The sequence below is a fragment of the Mesoplodon bidens genome, assembly GCF_964165515.1.
Source record: "Mesoplodon bidens genome assembly, chromosome: 4".
In the NCBI taxonomy this organism is placed as follows: Eukaryota; Metazoa; Chordata; class Mammalia; order Artiodactyla; family Ziphiidae; genus Mesoplodon; species Mesoplodon bidens.
The window spans coordinates 27,355,560-27,371,696 of record NC_138160.1 but is presented as its reverse complement, the minus strand read 5'-3'; the positions used below and the strand labels follow the sequence as shown (position 1 = coordinate 27,371,696).

The following is a 16,137-nucleotide window of genomic DNA, read 5'->3' as shown; positions in this document are numbered from 1 at the left end:
TATTCCAAACTTAGGTAGTAGGACAATAAATGGGCACTTTATACTATGGCAGGGTTCATTCTTCCTTCTTACTGGTAGAGAACATAAGCTTATTCACAAGTTTGTCTTGATAATTTTTTTTTTTTTTTTTGCGGTACGCGGGCCTCTCACTGTTGTGGCCTCTCCCGTTGCGGAGCACAGGCTCCGGATGTGCAGGCTCAGTGGCCATGGCTCACGGGCCCAGCCGCTCTGCGGCATGTGGGATCTTCCTGGACCGGGGCACGAACCCGTGTCCCCTGCATCGGCAGGCGGACTCTCAACCACTGCGCCACCAGGGAAGCCCTGTCTTGATAATTTTGAGAGTTTTTTTTTTTTTGACCACCCTCTTGTAGATCTGCTGATAACTTTCTTTTTACCTCATTGAGTAAGAGAAACTTTAATGTGACCCTTTTTCCTTCTTTGTGGTTGTGATATTGATGTCATATTCAATTGCAATTTTTTTGTAGGAAATCTTTTAAAATTACTTTACCCATTTGATGAAAGTTTGTTTGATTAACGCTAGGTACTTACTCAGCACATACCAAGACTGTATGTCACAGTGCTCAGAACATTGTCAGCCCTCTTTGGGTGAGCCTTCCACCTATTCAGCAAACTGTGGCCAGCTGACAAAGACTCAGTGAGGGTATGATGTTAACTCCATATGTTAACTATTAGCAAATATGTTTTTTTTGAGATAAAAATAGAAGTGCTAATACCTTCTAACTGATGGATCATTTCTACATTCTCTGGAGTTCACTGGCCTAAGCAGTCTTTGTGTTGTGCTCATGTTGTGCTGCTGTTGTTGGCCATTACCACTTCCGGTGGTGCAAATTAGAATTTGTAATTAGGTTCTCAGCTGACCAAAAGGAGGGTTTCTCAAGTTGTAGTTACTTTTTTGGGAGGTAAGTCAGGTAAGTCAGAGTGCTAAAGTTCTTTTTATGGAAGATAGTTTGTCTTGCCTTAATGTCAATGTTTTTGATATCCACTTTGGTGCCACTTAGCACGTGGAGGTGTTTACAGATAGATGCTTCATCCATCAACAGTCTCTATCTTACATCATATATGTTAATGGCACATTGGGATTGGGTTAATAATATATCTTAGACCACTGGATTTCCTTTGTTATGTATGCATGGTACACGGGGTATGGCTTGCAAAGAGTTGAATCTCACCGTTTAAGGTGGCTGTATATGTCTTAAACTTAACCTGTTACGTCACATTTTATGCATGTAGCTTATCCAGTACTCAGTGTGTATGATAAATGGAAGTGGTTTTCAACTTGAGCTGTGTCCACTGTTCTCACTTGGTTGAGTGAAAGGAGGGCAGAAGTCCAGAAGCTTTTCTCAGAAGTATTAAATATAATTAAGATTTTGTGAAACAGAGTGTCCATTTGAGTTAGGAATTTGTGTAAACCAAGAAGCTAATACTAAGAAAGTGGTTTTAAAATTTTTTTAAACAACATCCTGTGAAGTTTAGGATGGCTGTAAATGTCAAAATATCACCTATAGCACTTTGGTTGCATGTTCCTGATGTATAGTAGGAATGACCTGTAATTTCAGCGTAAAAGAAAGGAATCTGGAGTGGGAGAAGGAGAAAACACATTTCTTTTAAATTAAGAAAATATCTACTTCCCACCTAGTTAAAGTACTGCTAGTGCTTGCTGATTTTTAATAAAAAAATTGTATCCAACCTAACACCATTTTAACCATTTTTAAGTGTTCAGTTCTGTGGGTCAGTTTGTTGATTTAAAATTTTTTAGTTGCTTCAAAATAATGAGTGGTATCAAATACCAGTTATTGCAGCAATGCTGATGTAGGTACTGTGAAACTTAAAAAGAAGTGCTTCCATACTAACAGAATCTTAAAATTCATTTGCAGAACAGTTGTATATTTCTATCTATCTATCTATTTATTTATTTATTTAGGCTGCGCTGGGTCTTCGTTGAGGCATGCGGGATCGTTAGTTGCAGCATGCATGCAGAATCTACTTCCCCGACCAGGGATCAAACCTGGGCCCCCTGCAACTGGGAGCGCGGAGTCTTACCCACTGGACCACTAGGGAAGTCCCCAGTTGTGTATTTCTCATAACAGATTAATAACAGATTAGAGTTTAACAGTATGGTTCTCTGAAAGTACAGTAGCCCGGAGAAAAGAAATCCTTGGGAGCTTTAGTAGTTGGAGGAAGTTGAACTTGGATTGGGCCTTTGAAAGGTAAAAATGAGACAGAAAGAAGGAAGTGTTCCTGTTCAGAGGGATTAGAGGGGGTGGTAAAATTGGTGGACCTATCCGTACACAGTTAAGTCTGTACTTGTTACTAGGTTTTCAAAACTATGTATTGTACTGTATTGTTGAGGGATACGTGTGTAGGTGGTGAGACTATATGTAAAGAAAAAAGAATGATTAACCTAAGTTTGTTTGGTGGTTTCCTCTGAGGCAGAGAAGACACAAGGGAAGCACCTAAGGTCTTGATGAAGCTTTCTTCTTTACCTGGGGTGGGAGGATGGATACCCAGGGGTTCATCTTACTGTTAGTTACAGTGTGCACATATACATGTTAAAATTACTGATATTTAAATATTACTTATATATCTTGTTAATTTAAAAAATGAATAAATATGTGTATTTGAGGCAAAGAGTAAAAAGTTTAAAGACTACTTTCTGTTTTCAAGAATAGTATTTTTTGCTTTCTGAAGTCTTAAGACATGTACCTGATCAGTTTGGTCACAAGGTGTCGCTAGACTGCCAAATTTGTGAACAAAGCTGCTTTTTTTTGGTAACATGATGTCAAGGAAGATGGAAGTTTTTTGTAGTGAAGTTATTTAGGTGCCTGCCAGTATGTCATTTTCACTGAAATAATTGTTGGACAGTGGGATATAAACAACCTTTAAAGAACTTCTCCTCTCCGTATATACTTCTCACAGTTTCCTTTATAAAAGAGTGAACTATAAATAAATTCTATACATTGAAAATTTGCTTGTATAACTTATAAAGCCTTTTTTGCATAGTGAGTAATTTAGGATGAATGACAATATGGATCACAGTAACATCTTTTAATCTAGAATTTTGAACATTATTCCTCCATTGGGGGTTTGTTACAGTATATTTAAAAGATATTCCACATTCTGCTTAAATTGAAGCAGCTAAATCTTTTAGTAGATAGTACAGGTTAAACCTTTATTGTATCTTCTCTTCACTTAACCAACTCCCCTCCTCCCATCCCAGTTTATACTGTTGTCTTAAGTATGCTAATCTCAGGGGTAACTTTATTCTTTGGATTTAGATTAATTTGGTTCTTTTAAAATAAAAGACAGAAGTGTAAATCAACTAAAATTTAAAAATTTAAAAAAACAAAAGCCCGAAGAGAAAAAAATAAAATAAAAGGCAGAAATGTCAGGATGCCAAGACACTTTGACCACTCAGTTATTTATTTATTTATGTTTGTTTGTTTGTTTATATTTGGCTGCATTGGGTCTTTGTTGCTGCGCACGGGTTTTCTCTACTTGCAGCGAGCAGGGGCTACTCTTCATTGTGGTGCACAGGCTTCTCATTGCGGTGGCTTCTCTTGATGCGCAGCACAGGCTCTAGGCGCACAGGCTTCAGTAGTTGTGACGCACGGGCTTAGTTGCTCCACGGCATCTGGGATCTTCCTGGACCAGGGCTCAAACCCGTGTCCCATGCATTGGCAGGTGGATTCTTAACCACTGTACCACCAGGGAAGTCTCACCACTCAGTTATTTTATTGTGCCTTTTTTGGGGTGTTCAAAATAGTATCAAACAACATTTACATATTACCCATACTGGTTCAGCTTTCTGCTTACAGAATTTTTTCATTTTTAAAAAATATCTGAGGAGGGCTTCCCTGGTGACGCAGTGGTTGAGAGTCCGCCTGCCGATGCAGGGGACACGGGTTCGTGCCCCGGTCTGGGAAAGATCCCACATGCCACGGAGCAGCTGGGCCTGTGAGCCATGGCTGCTGAGCCCGCGCGTCCGGAGCCTGTGCTCTGCAACGGGAGAGGCCACAACAGTGAGAGGCCCGCGTACCGCAAAAAAAAAATAAATGAGGAAATCTGAATAACATTTTTGTTGGAGTGGGCATACAAGATTTGCCCTTTTCCAGGGAACTGCATCAAAAGATGATGATGTCTGAGTCCTTTTTTGTTGCTTCCTCCGAGGCAGAAATGATTGCCTGTAAGAAGATCCAGTCATAAATCAAACACAGTATTTGAAGGTTGGTCTGTGTTCAGGCTCTTGTCTTTCTTAGTAGCAACACTAAACTAAGGTAGCGTATTTTGGATTTGAGGAATTTGTCACAGGAACTTTGTAATAAGCATTACTTGTTCTCTTGGGTGCAGTATGTACGATTTAATTGTGGATAAGGTGTGGATAAACCTTATTACATGACTTCAGTACAATAGACAGTAAGTTATAAACTGCTAATACCATTTATTTCCAATGAGAGGAAAAAAATCATTGTATAGCAGCATCAGAGGGATTTCTGGTTTTTTTAGGTCTATAAAGAGAAATTGACCTATAAGTTTCTTAGAATAATCTTAACCCCCACCCCAACAATTATTTGAGAATAGATAGCCAAGACGTTTTCTGAGACATAGAATAACTTCCTAATTGACTAGTGAGTTGCCAGGGAATAGTACTTCTTTGATAACTGACATGAGTATAGTTAATTAATTAACTTTGGATTTGAACTATAGTTTTTTATGGGCTTTTACATAAATTTGGCTATTGATTATTTTGTGTTTATTAGTTTGAATTTCCAAAAGTCATTTAAGAATGTCGGAAAACACAACCTAGCTAATTCTAGCCTGGTGCCTTAGGCTGCCTACCACGTGCCAATGATATTAGAAAACACAAAGCAGGGCTTCCCTGGTGGCACAGTGGTGGAGAGTCTGCCTGCCGATGCAGGGGACGTGGGTTCGTGCCCCGGTCAGGAGGATCCCACATGCTGTGGAGCGGCTGGGCCTGTGAGCCATGGCCGCTGAGCCTGCGCATCCGGAGCCTGTGCTCCGCAACGGGAGAGGCCACAACTGTGAGAGGCCCGCGTACCGCAAAAAAAAAAAAGAAAGAAAAGAAAACACAAAACAAAACCCAAACTGTCGGGTGAAAGTTATGGCAGGCATTTATTGGGGAGACAGTGTGTTGGTACAAAAATTGAAAAATGAAAGTCATAACTAACCTTGAAAGATGCGTGCCCTAAACATCAAACTCAAGTAGTTTCTTATTCCTCTGGGCTCTTGGTTCATATTGTTTTTATGGCCCTATTTTCATCTTATTCTAGCCAGTTAAGTACAGTTAGTTGTTATATTATGAAAGTTCCCTTCATTTGATTTAAAATTTCTAGAGTTAGAAATGTGTGTTACTAGGACTTCCCTGGTGGCGCAGTGGTTAAGAATCCACCTGCCAATGCAGGGGACACGGGTTCAAGCCCTGGTCTGGAAAGATCCCACATGCCAACGGAGCAACTAAGCCCGTGCACCACAACTACTGAGCCTGTGCTCTAGAGCCCGTGAGCCACAACTACTGAGCCTGCATGCCACAACTACTGAAGCCTGCGTGCCTAGAGCCCGCGCTGCGCAACAAGAGAAGCCACCACAGTGAGAAGCCCGTGCACCGCAACGCAGAGTAGCCCCTGCTCGTCACAAGTAGAGAAAGCCTATGTGCAGCACCGAAGACCCAACGCAGCCAAAAATAAATAAATAAATAAATTTTTTAAAAAAAGAAATATGTGTTACTAATGTCTGCATTCTCAGTACCTAGTATGATTTTTTTAGACCATTATAAATAGGATAAACTCTTTCTGCCAAAGTGCTGATTCTGCACATGGATAAATAATAATAGCTAACATTTATTGTGAGCTTACCATGTACCAGGCTCTATTCTAAGAACTTGATATGTCTTTAACTTAATCCTCATTATAACCCTTGTGAGCTGGAAAGAGTTGTTTTCATCGCTTTACAGATGAAAAGACAGAGGAATAGGTAAGAAGCGTTGCCCAGGGTTGCACTGCTGGGAAATGACCAAATTGGAATTCAAATCCAAACAGTCTGGCTCCAGAGCTTGCTCTCATAACCTGTTATGCTGTGTAGTGCTTCATCAAGTAACTATTAATGATTTCTCTTTTTTTGTTTTTGTTAATGATTTCTTAACATTAAATGTAGGTGTGGGCTAATTTAACACCAGAAATTGAAAGTAAGTAGAATTTCATTTATTATTGAGTTATAGTTTTCTTTTATACTATTAAGTTTTAAAATCTAATAGGGCCCCAAATATATTTCAGCTCTTTTACTTTTTGAAGTTATCAAGGAAATTGAATGCAATGATTGTTTTTCTTTTTGTGGAAGCTGATTTGCCAGGGTTTTTTATTTGAAAAGGTTATCTTGTTTTCTTTATTTTTATTTTTTGCTTTTAATCTTTTTGGCTGTGCCTCGTGTCATGTGGGATCTTAGTTCCCTGACCAGGGATTGAAGCCGTGCCCCCTGCAGTGGAAGCATGGAGTCTTAACTACTGGACTGTCAGGGAAGTCGTGGTTATGTTTTCTTTAAATGTAGAAGATGACTTTCATAATGATTCATGGTACCATTTCTTCATTATTTAATTGACAGTTTTTTTTCAAGTCCCTAGTTTTACAGCGTGAATAACAAAATGTAAAATGGCAGTTCCAGATCATTTAGCCTTTAAAAAAGAAAAGCTCTCATTTTCTCTTCATTGTGCTCATGTTTTCCTTTAAATTATTTAGATATTTATAATAGCCATTTTAAACTCCTTGTCTGCTAATGCCATTGTCTTTGTCATTCCTGGGTCAGGTCAGATTTGGTTGACTTTTTTTTTTTTGGTTGTGTGGCATGCGGGATCCTAGTTCCCTACCCAGGGATCGAACCTGTGCCCCCTGCAGTGGAAGTGCAGGGTCTTAACCACTGGGAAGACACGAGGGAAGTCCCTGTTTGACTGTTTTTGTTGATTTTTTTTCTCCCCTTAGTTTTGGGTCACATTCTCCTGCTTCTTCACAAGTCTAGTAATTTTTATTGGATGCTGGACATTGTGAATGCTATGTTGTTGTGTGCTGAATTTTGTTTGTCTTTAAAAACTGTTGAAATTTGTTTTGCTAGGCAGTTAAGTTACTTGTGGATCAGTTTGTTTGTAAGCTTTGTTAGGCCAGGTCTGGAGTAACCTTTACTCAAGGGCTAGTTTAGCCCTATTACTAAGATGTGATCCTTCTGGAATCCTTTCTGAATGTCCTGGGTGTTCAGTGAGACCTTTCCACTGAGTCTAATTGCAATTCAAATTTTCCCTAGCCCTGTGTGAACTCTTGGAATTGTTCACATTACAACTTTCTTGATTTTTTTTTTTTTTACCTTGTTCTGTGGAGTTTCTCACCATAACACACGTGGCTTTGTTTTTAGCCAGACTCAAGCGAACACCACGCAGATTTCTAGAGCTCCTATTCTGCATAGTCCCCTCTTCTCCAGTGCTCTCTGCCTTGCATATTCCAGCTGCCTTAGCCTCCCCCAGCTCTGATCTCTGCCTTTTTACACAGTGTGAGTCCTGTGCTCTACTTGAGGTCTTCTGTTCTGCTCTGCTGCCTGGCATGTGCCTTTGGGTAGTAAGCTTGGGCAGTAGTAGGGCTCAGTGAGGTTTCTCTCAAAGGTCACAGCTCTGGGCTGCCTTTTGACTAGCATCTGAACAGTTGTTTCATATATTTTATGCAGGTTTCTAATTGTTTAACTCCAGAAGGCAAGTCCAAGACTGATTACTCAATCATAGCCCCATATTCTTCAGTGTTAAGTCATATGGCAAAATAATTTTGAATACTAATACATTTTAAGGCAGCACTTTCCACTAGAGCTTTCTGCAACAATGGAAATGTTTTATTTCTGTGATGTCCGCTCAGTAACCTCTAGCCCCACTTGGCTATTGAGACTTGAAACGTGGCTAGGGCAACTGAGGAACTGAGTTGTTTTCCCTGCTTATTTATTTATTTGGCTGTGCCGCAGGGCTTGTAGGATCTTAGCTCCTTGACCAGGGATCGAACCTGGGCCCCCTGCAGTGGAAGCATGGAGTCCTAACCACTGGACTGCCAGGGAATTCCCTGAGTTTTTTTATTAATTTAAATTTAATAGCCCTATATAGTTAATGGCTGCTGTAGTAGACAGTACAATTTGTTTTTTCTCAATATTATAAAACTTCAGCTTTTGCATATAATAAAAGTGCCAGTGGTTGATCTCTAACATGTCCCAATTTAGAAAGTTACTATAGTATTTTTTTCAAATTACCCAAATAGTTACATGTTCATTGGAGATTATTTGGAAAATACAAAAAGTACAAAAAAAAAATTTGTCACATATAATCCCCCAAATAATCAAGATTAATATTTTGATGTATTTCCTTCTAGTCTTCTATAAAGAAAAAAACTTTTAGTGAAAAATATTTAGTTTTTAGTTTTTTTTTTTTTAAGATTTTTTTGATGTGGACCTTTTTTTTTTTTGCGCTACGCGGGCCTCTCACCGCTGTGGCCCCTCCCGCCGTGGAGCACAGGCTCCGGACACGCAGGCCCAGCGGCCATGGCACACAGGCCCAGCTGCTCCGCGGCATGCGGGATCCCCGCAGACCGGGGCACGAACCCGCATCCCCATATCGGCAGGCAGACTCTCAGCCACTGCGCCACCAGGGAAGCCCTGATGTGGACCATTTTTAAAGTCTTTATTGAATTTGTTACAGCATTGCTTCTGGGCATTTTTTTGTGTGTTTTTTGTTGTTGTTTTTTGGCCACAAGGCATGTGGGATCTTAGCTCCCCGACCAGGGATCCAACCCGTACCTCCTGCATTGGAAGGCGAAGTCTTAAACCACTGGACCACCTGGGAAGTCCCTTGGTTTTATTTTAAGCATTTCTGTCTCAAAGGGAAACGCATAGATGACAAGATTAAAATGATGAAAATGTTTTGTCCTTCTATAATTAGGTTTATATTATTTGTCAGCAAAGAATAAGATTGCCTAAACAGGCTTTCCCAGCTTTATAGGTCAGGTATATGTAGCAGTTCAGGAATAACTTATTAATCAGGAAACTTTTTAATTCTTTTCTCTTTTTGTTGCAGATGGGTGTTTAACAGAAAAGAAATCTTATATTTTGCTAGTGGCTGCTAGAGAGAAGCCAAACATAATTTAATATTGATATTTGGCTTATTCCGCATTAGGGGAACTGGTTTGGAGACCGCTTTCAGCTTGAGTAACTGTTGTGCCTGAAAATCATGTGCCAGGTGCTTAGAAACCAAAGGCCTGGCCATCAAGGGGTGGGTTCATGGTTTAGTTGGCAAGAAAACATAGTTGGATTTTCTTCTGTTTCTCTGGAGGAAAAAAAGTCAAATGTTGCTGTTCATTTTAACAGTACAAAATTTAATAAGATTAGCAGATAATATCTGTCATTTCTAACTTTGGGAATCTTTCTTTTAGGTGAGACGTGGAATCCGTTAAAATTGCATTATCAGTTAAGAAACGTGCGGGAACGATTAGCTAAAAACCTGGTAGAAAAGGGCGTGTTGACAACCGAGAAACAGAACTTCCTTCTTTTTGACATGACGACACATCCCCTCACCAACAACAACATAAAGCAGCGCCTCATCAAGAAGGTGCAGGAAGCCGTTCTCGACAAATGGGTGAACGACCCTCACCGCATGGACAAGCGCCTGCTGGCCCTCATCTACCTGGCCCACGCCTCGGACGTCCTGGAGAACGCGTTCGCGCCCCTCCTGGACGAGCAGTACGATCTAGCCACCAAGCGGGTGCGGCAGCTCCTGGACTTAGACCCTGAGGTGGAGTGTCTGAAGGCCAGCACCAACGAGGTGCTGTGGGCGGTGGTGGCCGCCTTCACCAAGTGACCCTGCACAGAACCGAGCGTCCTCCTTTCTCTCGCGGGAACCAGTCGTTTTTCTTCCAGGGACTCCTGGTTCTCTGCAGTTTGTACTTCCCACACTGTAATTGGCTTTTGTTCTATGAAATGGTGGGTGGCCTTTTCTTTTGTGTATGTATGCAGGATTCTGCTGGTACGAGAGGCCTTCCTCTTTCTGTTGTGAAAAAAGTTTCACCGCCATACTGGCATTCCATTGCTCGTTGCCATCCTCACTGTTGCCCATTTGGGTTCTGGTGTGCTTTGACCGTCAGAGTACCTCCAGGTTCCTCACACGCACATCTTTTGGATTACCTCAGGTTGAGTTTCTCCCACATGTGCATATACATCTCGCATTCTGCCTGCAATTCAGACAGAAGTCACAAAAAGGCCTTTAACTCACCAAAGGTAAATATCTGTATCTATTAGGACATTTTATACATAGACCTCAGTTGAGATGTATACTTAGCAAAATTATTTTTAAATTGAAATACACAGTAAATAATATAAAGTGCCCCTTGGATCTTGCTTTCCATGTAAATCTATTGTATTATTACACTTGTCATAATTTTAACTATTAAATCATAAAGGTCCAATTGTTTCACACAGCCAGTTTGGGATGAGCTGCATTCCAGTTATGCTGTATATAGTTTGAATTATATAGAAGTTGTTCCTTCTGGCCACCACTGCCCATCTTAGTATTTTGCAGGGTTTAATTAGTTGTACACCTGGTGCCCCTTACTTGCTACAGTCATTGTAATTTGATGGCAAAATAGACCTCTCATCATTGAAGGAGAGAGAAAACGTGTGTCTAATTGGTCCCAAGATTTTTTGAGCTGTGCCATTCATGGTACTCTTTGCCTATGCATCTCCTTTCTGGAATTTTTTTCAGTCTTATTATATTTATCATTTCTGTAGAGAAGAGGCTTGTGACCAGTACTAATCTTGAGTACAGTTTTATCTTTTTCTGTCCACAAGTAAATTAATGTCTGCTCTTAAATAAATATCTACTCACACTTTCTTGGGGGAAAAAAATCAGATGTCAGCACTAGCAGATGTTGCATGTAAATCGTTAGCAAGTAACGACTACAACTCAGATGATTAAGAGTTTTGTAACAGCTCTGCTATGTTTTAATTTTTATATACAATTATGATAATTAGCACATTGTAAGAATATAAACCTTTGCTTTTTAGAGTTTATTTTTACTATTTCTTTATCATTGTTTATCGTATCACCATTGGTTTCATAATGTAAATACTATATATTGAACAAATTAAATGTCAAATTTTTTATTACCATAGTTCATGTTCCTAGTGGGGCTTTCAGGTGTTTAGAGACTTTTTTGGTTAACATTCAATTCAGAAGTACTAGATGGTGTATAACTCTAGAGTTGAATTTTAAGGGATTCCCTAATATGTATACTATCTTTTTATCTGAAGTAATAAATAAACTATGATCTTGAAAGTGCCTGAATCAGAGCAAGCATGTCATTTGTCTTTTTGTATTCTGATTATTGTGGTTTTAGTTTTCTTTCTGAAGTTTTACTTAGCCTTAGTTTATTTAGTATGGCAATATTTCTACGCAGGGGTTGGCAAACTTTTTCTTACTGGGCCAGATAGAAAATATTTTAAGAAAATATTTTAGGCTTTGTGAGCCATATATGGTATTGCAGCTACTCAACTCTGCTGAATGAAAGTTGCCATAGACAATACAAATAAATGGGTGAGGCTGTATTCCAGTAAAACTTCATTTACAAAAATAGGCAGCTGGCCATGGGCATTGGTTTGCCAATTGCTGTTTTAACTCATGAAAAAAGATTTTTTTTCTCCATTAAAATAACCTCCTTTACCTCCAAAAATGATAACTACTGGTGGTAATTAAGTATAGAAAGTATTAATTTATAGTTTCTTCCCACAAAATGGATACTTGAAACTTATACCATGTCCTGAAATTTCCTTTTAGGTGAAGATTTACTGTTTTCCTCCAGCAGAGATTTTAGAAATGAGGTGATGGTTGTTTCTAAGGTGTTCTTGGCTTTATAAGCCTCATCTGTATTCTCAAGGAAGGGGGGAAAGGGCCTCGCCCAAACTTCTGTCAGCGTTTGTTTCAGAGCAGAGTGCCCGTCAGCTCTACCTGGGTGTGACCTCAACTTCAGTACACGTTTGTGTCTCCAGAGGAGAGGACAAGTGGTACGGTCCAGAGGGGAGGGTGTTATCTAGAACTCCTTCTTCCTGTAGAAGGCCGCTGTTTACAGTTCTCTGCAAGCAGGAATGGTGTGACTCCAGGGACATTATTCTGTGTGGGAGGAGCAGTATGTCCACAGGCTTATGCCACTTTTGTTAAAAGCCTTCAGATCCAAGAATCAGGCAGTGAGTTTTAATATAATAAAACTTACTGTGCAATAATAAATCGATTTATTCATATGTTTAATTGCTGAGTGTTCCTTAGAATAACCTGGTCTGGAACAATGCTGTAACAGAAGGGAGAAAGGAAGGAAACTTCCTGAATGCATGCTCTTTGCCTAGTAAAGTATTTTATATCTTGTTTTCACCTCCCAAAACTGCAATTACTATCTTCATTTAATGAAGAACAGGCTTGGAGAGGAGGGGTTGCCCAGTCTCACATTATCTGGTAAGTGTTTGAGCTTTTAATCCTGAAGTGATTGAAAACAGTAATGGCATTCAACCATAATTTTTCCTTTCTTATTTGGGGACTAGGAGGGGGCTTCTTTTCCTTAACAGAGACAAAAACCACAATAGCGGGCATGCAAAAAATTCTCATGGTGGTGCAAAATACAATGATAAAAGGATATCCCTGCTTTATTCTGATATCTTGGTATAACTTACATAAATTATCTTTTGGAGGTGAAAAAGTTGACTAGTTCTATATATTCTCAGGAGAACGAAGCATCATCAGATGTCAGTTGGCCAAGAAATCCCTGGCCTGCTGAAGCAAGATTGCCTTGTGGCCTCTGATGCATTACGTTACTCAGTTCTTCCCCTCGTTTGCAAACAGGTGGGTACAATACTTTTTTAAAGTATGACAAACCCTTGAATTTGGCCACCACCTGAAGGAAAGTGAGAGGGGCTGGTGTGTGGTTCAGTGGCAATATAGGACCAATGAGTGATGACATCCAGCCTGATGATGACAGGAGTCCATGACTGCCATGCATGGCTACTCTTGCCCCAGGAACATGGAAACCACTAGTCACAAGTCTATGTGAGGTATTTATGAAGTTTAATTCCAACTCAGTGGCCTCTCCATCTTAAATGCAGATATTTATATTGTCAGATAACATTGTTCCATTTCACTTTCATCCCGATCAAGATGACTGACAACCTGAGGTAATTTCTAATTCACTGCAGCCCACTGGGTCCCAGAATGATAGCCCTGACTCTTGTAAGTTCTGCATGAATGTCGTATGTTCTTTAATAGCACCAAGTAAGGAAGTGATATTAAGGTTTGTCACCTTGCAGGCTACTTACTCTTCAAAGAGGCATGGATGGTAAAGTTAGATTGATACCCATACTTCCTCAGCCCAATATTAGAATTATGTAGGCAATTACTCCTGATAGAGCAGTGGTATAACTGTGATTCCCACTAGCATCATTATATACTGGTGTGCAATTTACTTTTTGCACTTACATTATAGAGAACTTTCAGAATAAGCACACATCATTCTCTTTTATCATTTTTGGCTTCATTGTATAATTTCTCCCATTAATGGACATTTGGATTCTTCTCATGTTCATTATTACAAACATTGTAACGTATATTTTTGTACATATCTTTATATTTGATTTTTATAGGAGGAATTAATAGAAGTAAGTTTGCTCAAAGACTGTGCCTTGAAAATGTAAAAGATAAAGCCAAATTTTCTAAGATTCATGTTAAGTTCCACTTCAAATAACGTGAATGCTGGTTTCCCCACACCTTAGCTAATACCGTAGAGGGTGTCATCAATCCTGGTCTTTGCCAAGGTAATAGTGAGGAGAATGGTCAAATTATTTTAATTATCGAAGGGTTGATTATCATTTACTATCTTTATTGGTAATTTTTTTTTTTCTGTGAGTTACCTGATCATGTTCTTTATTCATTTTTCTAATTTAGGGTATTGATCTTTTTATGTATTGATTCACCAGGACTTTCCATATATTGTGGATATTAACCCTGTGTCTGTGATGCAATTGTTTTTCTCAGTCTTTGGAGTTGGTATATATGGTAAGTATTTTTTTTCCTTTTTTTTTTTTTTTTTTTTTAACGATTCAGAAAAGTGTAAGGTGCAGTAGTGCTTAAGCAAGGAATCTGTGGAGACCTTAATTATCATACTAAAGAGATCAGCATGGTATTCAGTTTTGGGGATATATATATATTTCATAAAAATTTGGGGAGGTATGATTAAATATAACAAATATAAAAATCATGAAAATATGTGTAATTATATGTGTATATAAAGGTTTCATGTAATTTTTATGATTAAAATACAAATGGAAAATCTCATAAACTAATGTATAGGCTAGTGGATTATCTTAAGGCGAACATGCTTGCAGCCATCACCCAGGCCAGGAGATAGAACCTTGCCAGCTGTCCAGAAGCTGTTCAAGGCTTCCTCCTAATTACAACCTCCCTTAAGTCTCTATCCCAACCCAGTATTCATCTTTAATAATTGTGTTCTGTTTCATTTTTCATTTTATATGTCTTTTTTAGTTTCTCTCAATCTATAAGTTCTTTCCCTCATCTCTTATTTTTTTCCTTGAGGAATATTTGTTGATAAAATTGGATCCCTTGTCCTGTTGTTTGGATTTTGCTGATTGTAGTATCCACATAGTGTCGTTTAATGTGTTTTATTGACCTCTACTTCCTGAGAATTGGGCGTTAGATCTGAGGCTCCGTCAAATTCGGGTTGGTTTGTGTAGGCACCTGTTTCATCGGTGGTGGTGTGTTCTTTCATCCGGAAGCACGTGGTGTCTCTCTTTTTTGTGATGGTTTGTGATAGCAATCTTGCTGTTCAGTTCTTAGATCCTGTGATTTATTGAGGTTGCATATGGTGATATTTTAACTGTTATCATTTCTTCTTTGTTTATTAGCTAAAATATTTCTATAAAGAGAAACTTAACCTTACCTACAATACCTTTTAGTACAGTTCATAAAGGAAAGGTAGGAGAATTTCTACATTTTATTTACCAGTTTTCAAAATAGACTTGGTTCCAAAGCATTCTCCAAAGGTGACTGATTAATTTTCTTTAAGTATCCTGAACTTGTGGAAATTAACATTCTTTTATCATCATCATTTTCCTTGATGAGAAGTAGGATTCTTGATATGGAAAAGTAGAGCTATAGCTTTAAGACAGAAGATAGAAAACCCTTGTAGTTCTAAATTCGAATCAGAAGTATTGGTGTAAACTTACAGGGTACTTTATTTCTTCCTTTTTTATTCTGGTAAAATATACGTAACATAAAATTTACCATTTCAACCATACTTAAGTGTACAGTTCAGTGCCTCTGCTTTTTGTAGTTGGCACTGCATCTGCTTTGTAAGAACATCATCATTATATACTATAATCTCTCCCTTTTAACTCTTGCTTTAGTCTTAACTAATCAAGTAGATACATGCTTAATGCTCACCACCAGTCCTTATGTCATCTATCCAGTCATTCTGCTTGTCTTGCTCGTTTGTTAGTAGATTCTTCTGGAAGGGCTTGTGAGACTAGTATACCTTGAGTTTTCGTATGCTGATAACAGTTTATCTGCAGCCTTTTGTTTGAAATTCTGTTTGGATAAAATGGTTGGGTCACTTTTTTTTTTTTTTTTAGTATCTTAAGTATGTTCTTTTTGGCTTAGAACGTCACTGTCAATGTCTGATGATAACATGATTTTCTTTCCCTCATGAATGCGTTATTCTTTTTTGCCTGGGGTCCACGGGATTTTTTTCCCCCGATTTTTTGCCAGTGATGTTACTGCAGTATGTTTTGGTGTTGGTTGTTCTGGATCAGTATTCCCAAGTACCTGGTGTGTTCTTTCAATATGTAGCATCGTCTTTTTTTATTCTCAATTTCAGGAAAATTAAAGTTTTAATAATTGTTCTGTTCCCTTGTTTAGGCTTTCTTCTTTGGGGATTGCTATTATGTATGTTGTTTTGGGTCACTTTTGCTTGACTTCTTTATTATTATTATTATTATTGTTATTTTTGTTTTTTACTGTACTCGGGCCTCTCACTGTCGTGGCCT

At 38.8% G+C, this 16,137-nt stretch overlaps 1 protein-coding gene across 2 annotated transcripts in view; it reads left to right on the top strand.

Moving 5' to 3' along the window:
• GOLPH3 (golgi phosphoprotein 3) overlaps positions 1 to 16,137 on the top strand; it is a 274,985-nt gene that overhangs the window by 43,826 nt on the left and 215,022 nt on the right. Inside the window, exon 4 of one of the 2 annotated variants that reach the window (XM_081233376.1) lies at positions 9,477 to 11,374. The exons of the other annotated variant lie outside the window; for it this stretch is intronic. Coding sequence (XP_081089502.1) covers positions 9,477 to 9,901 — 425 coding nt within the window. The 3' untranslated portion in view covers positions 9,902 to 11,374. Of the gene's footprint in view, positions 1 to 9,476; positions 11,375 to 16,137 lie in introns of those variants that run through there. 2 annotated transcript variants of the gene reach the window in all.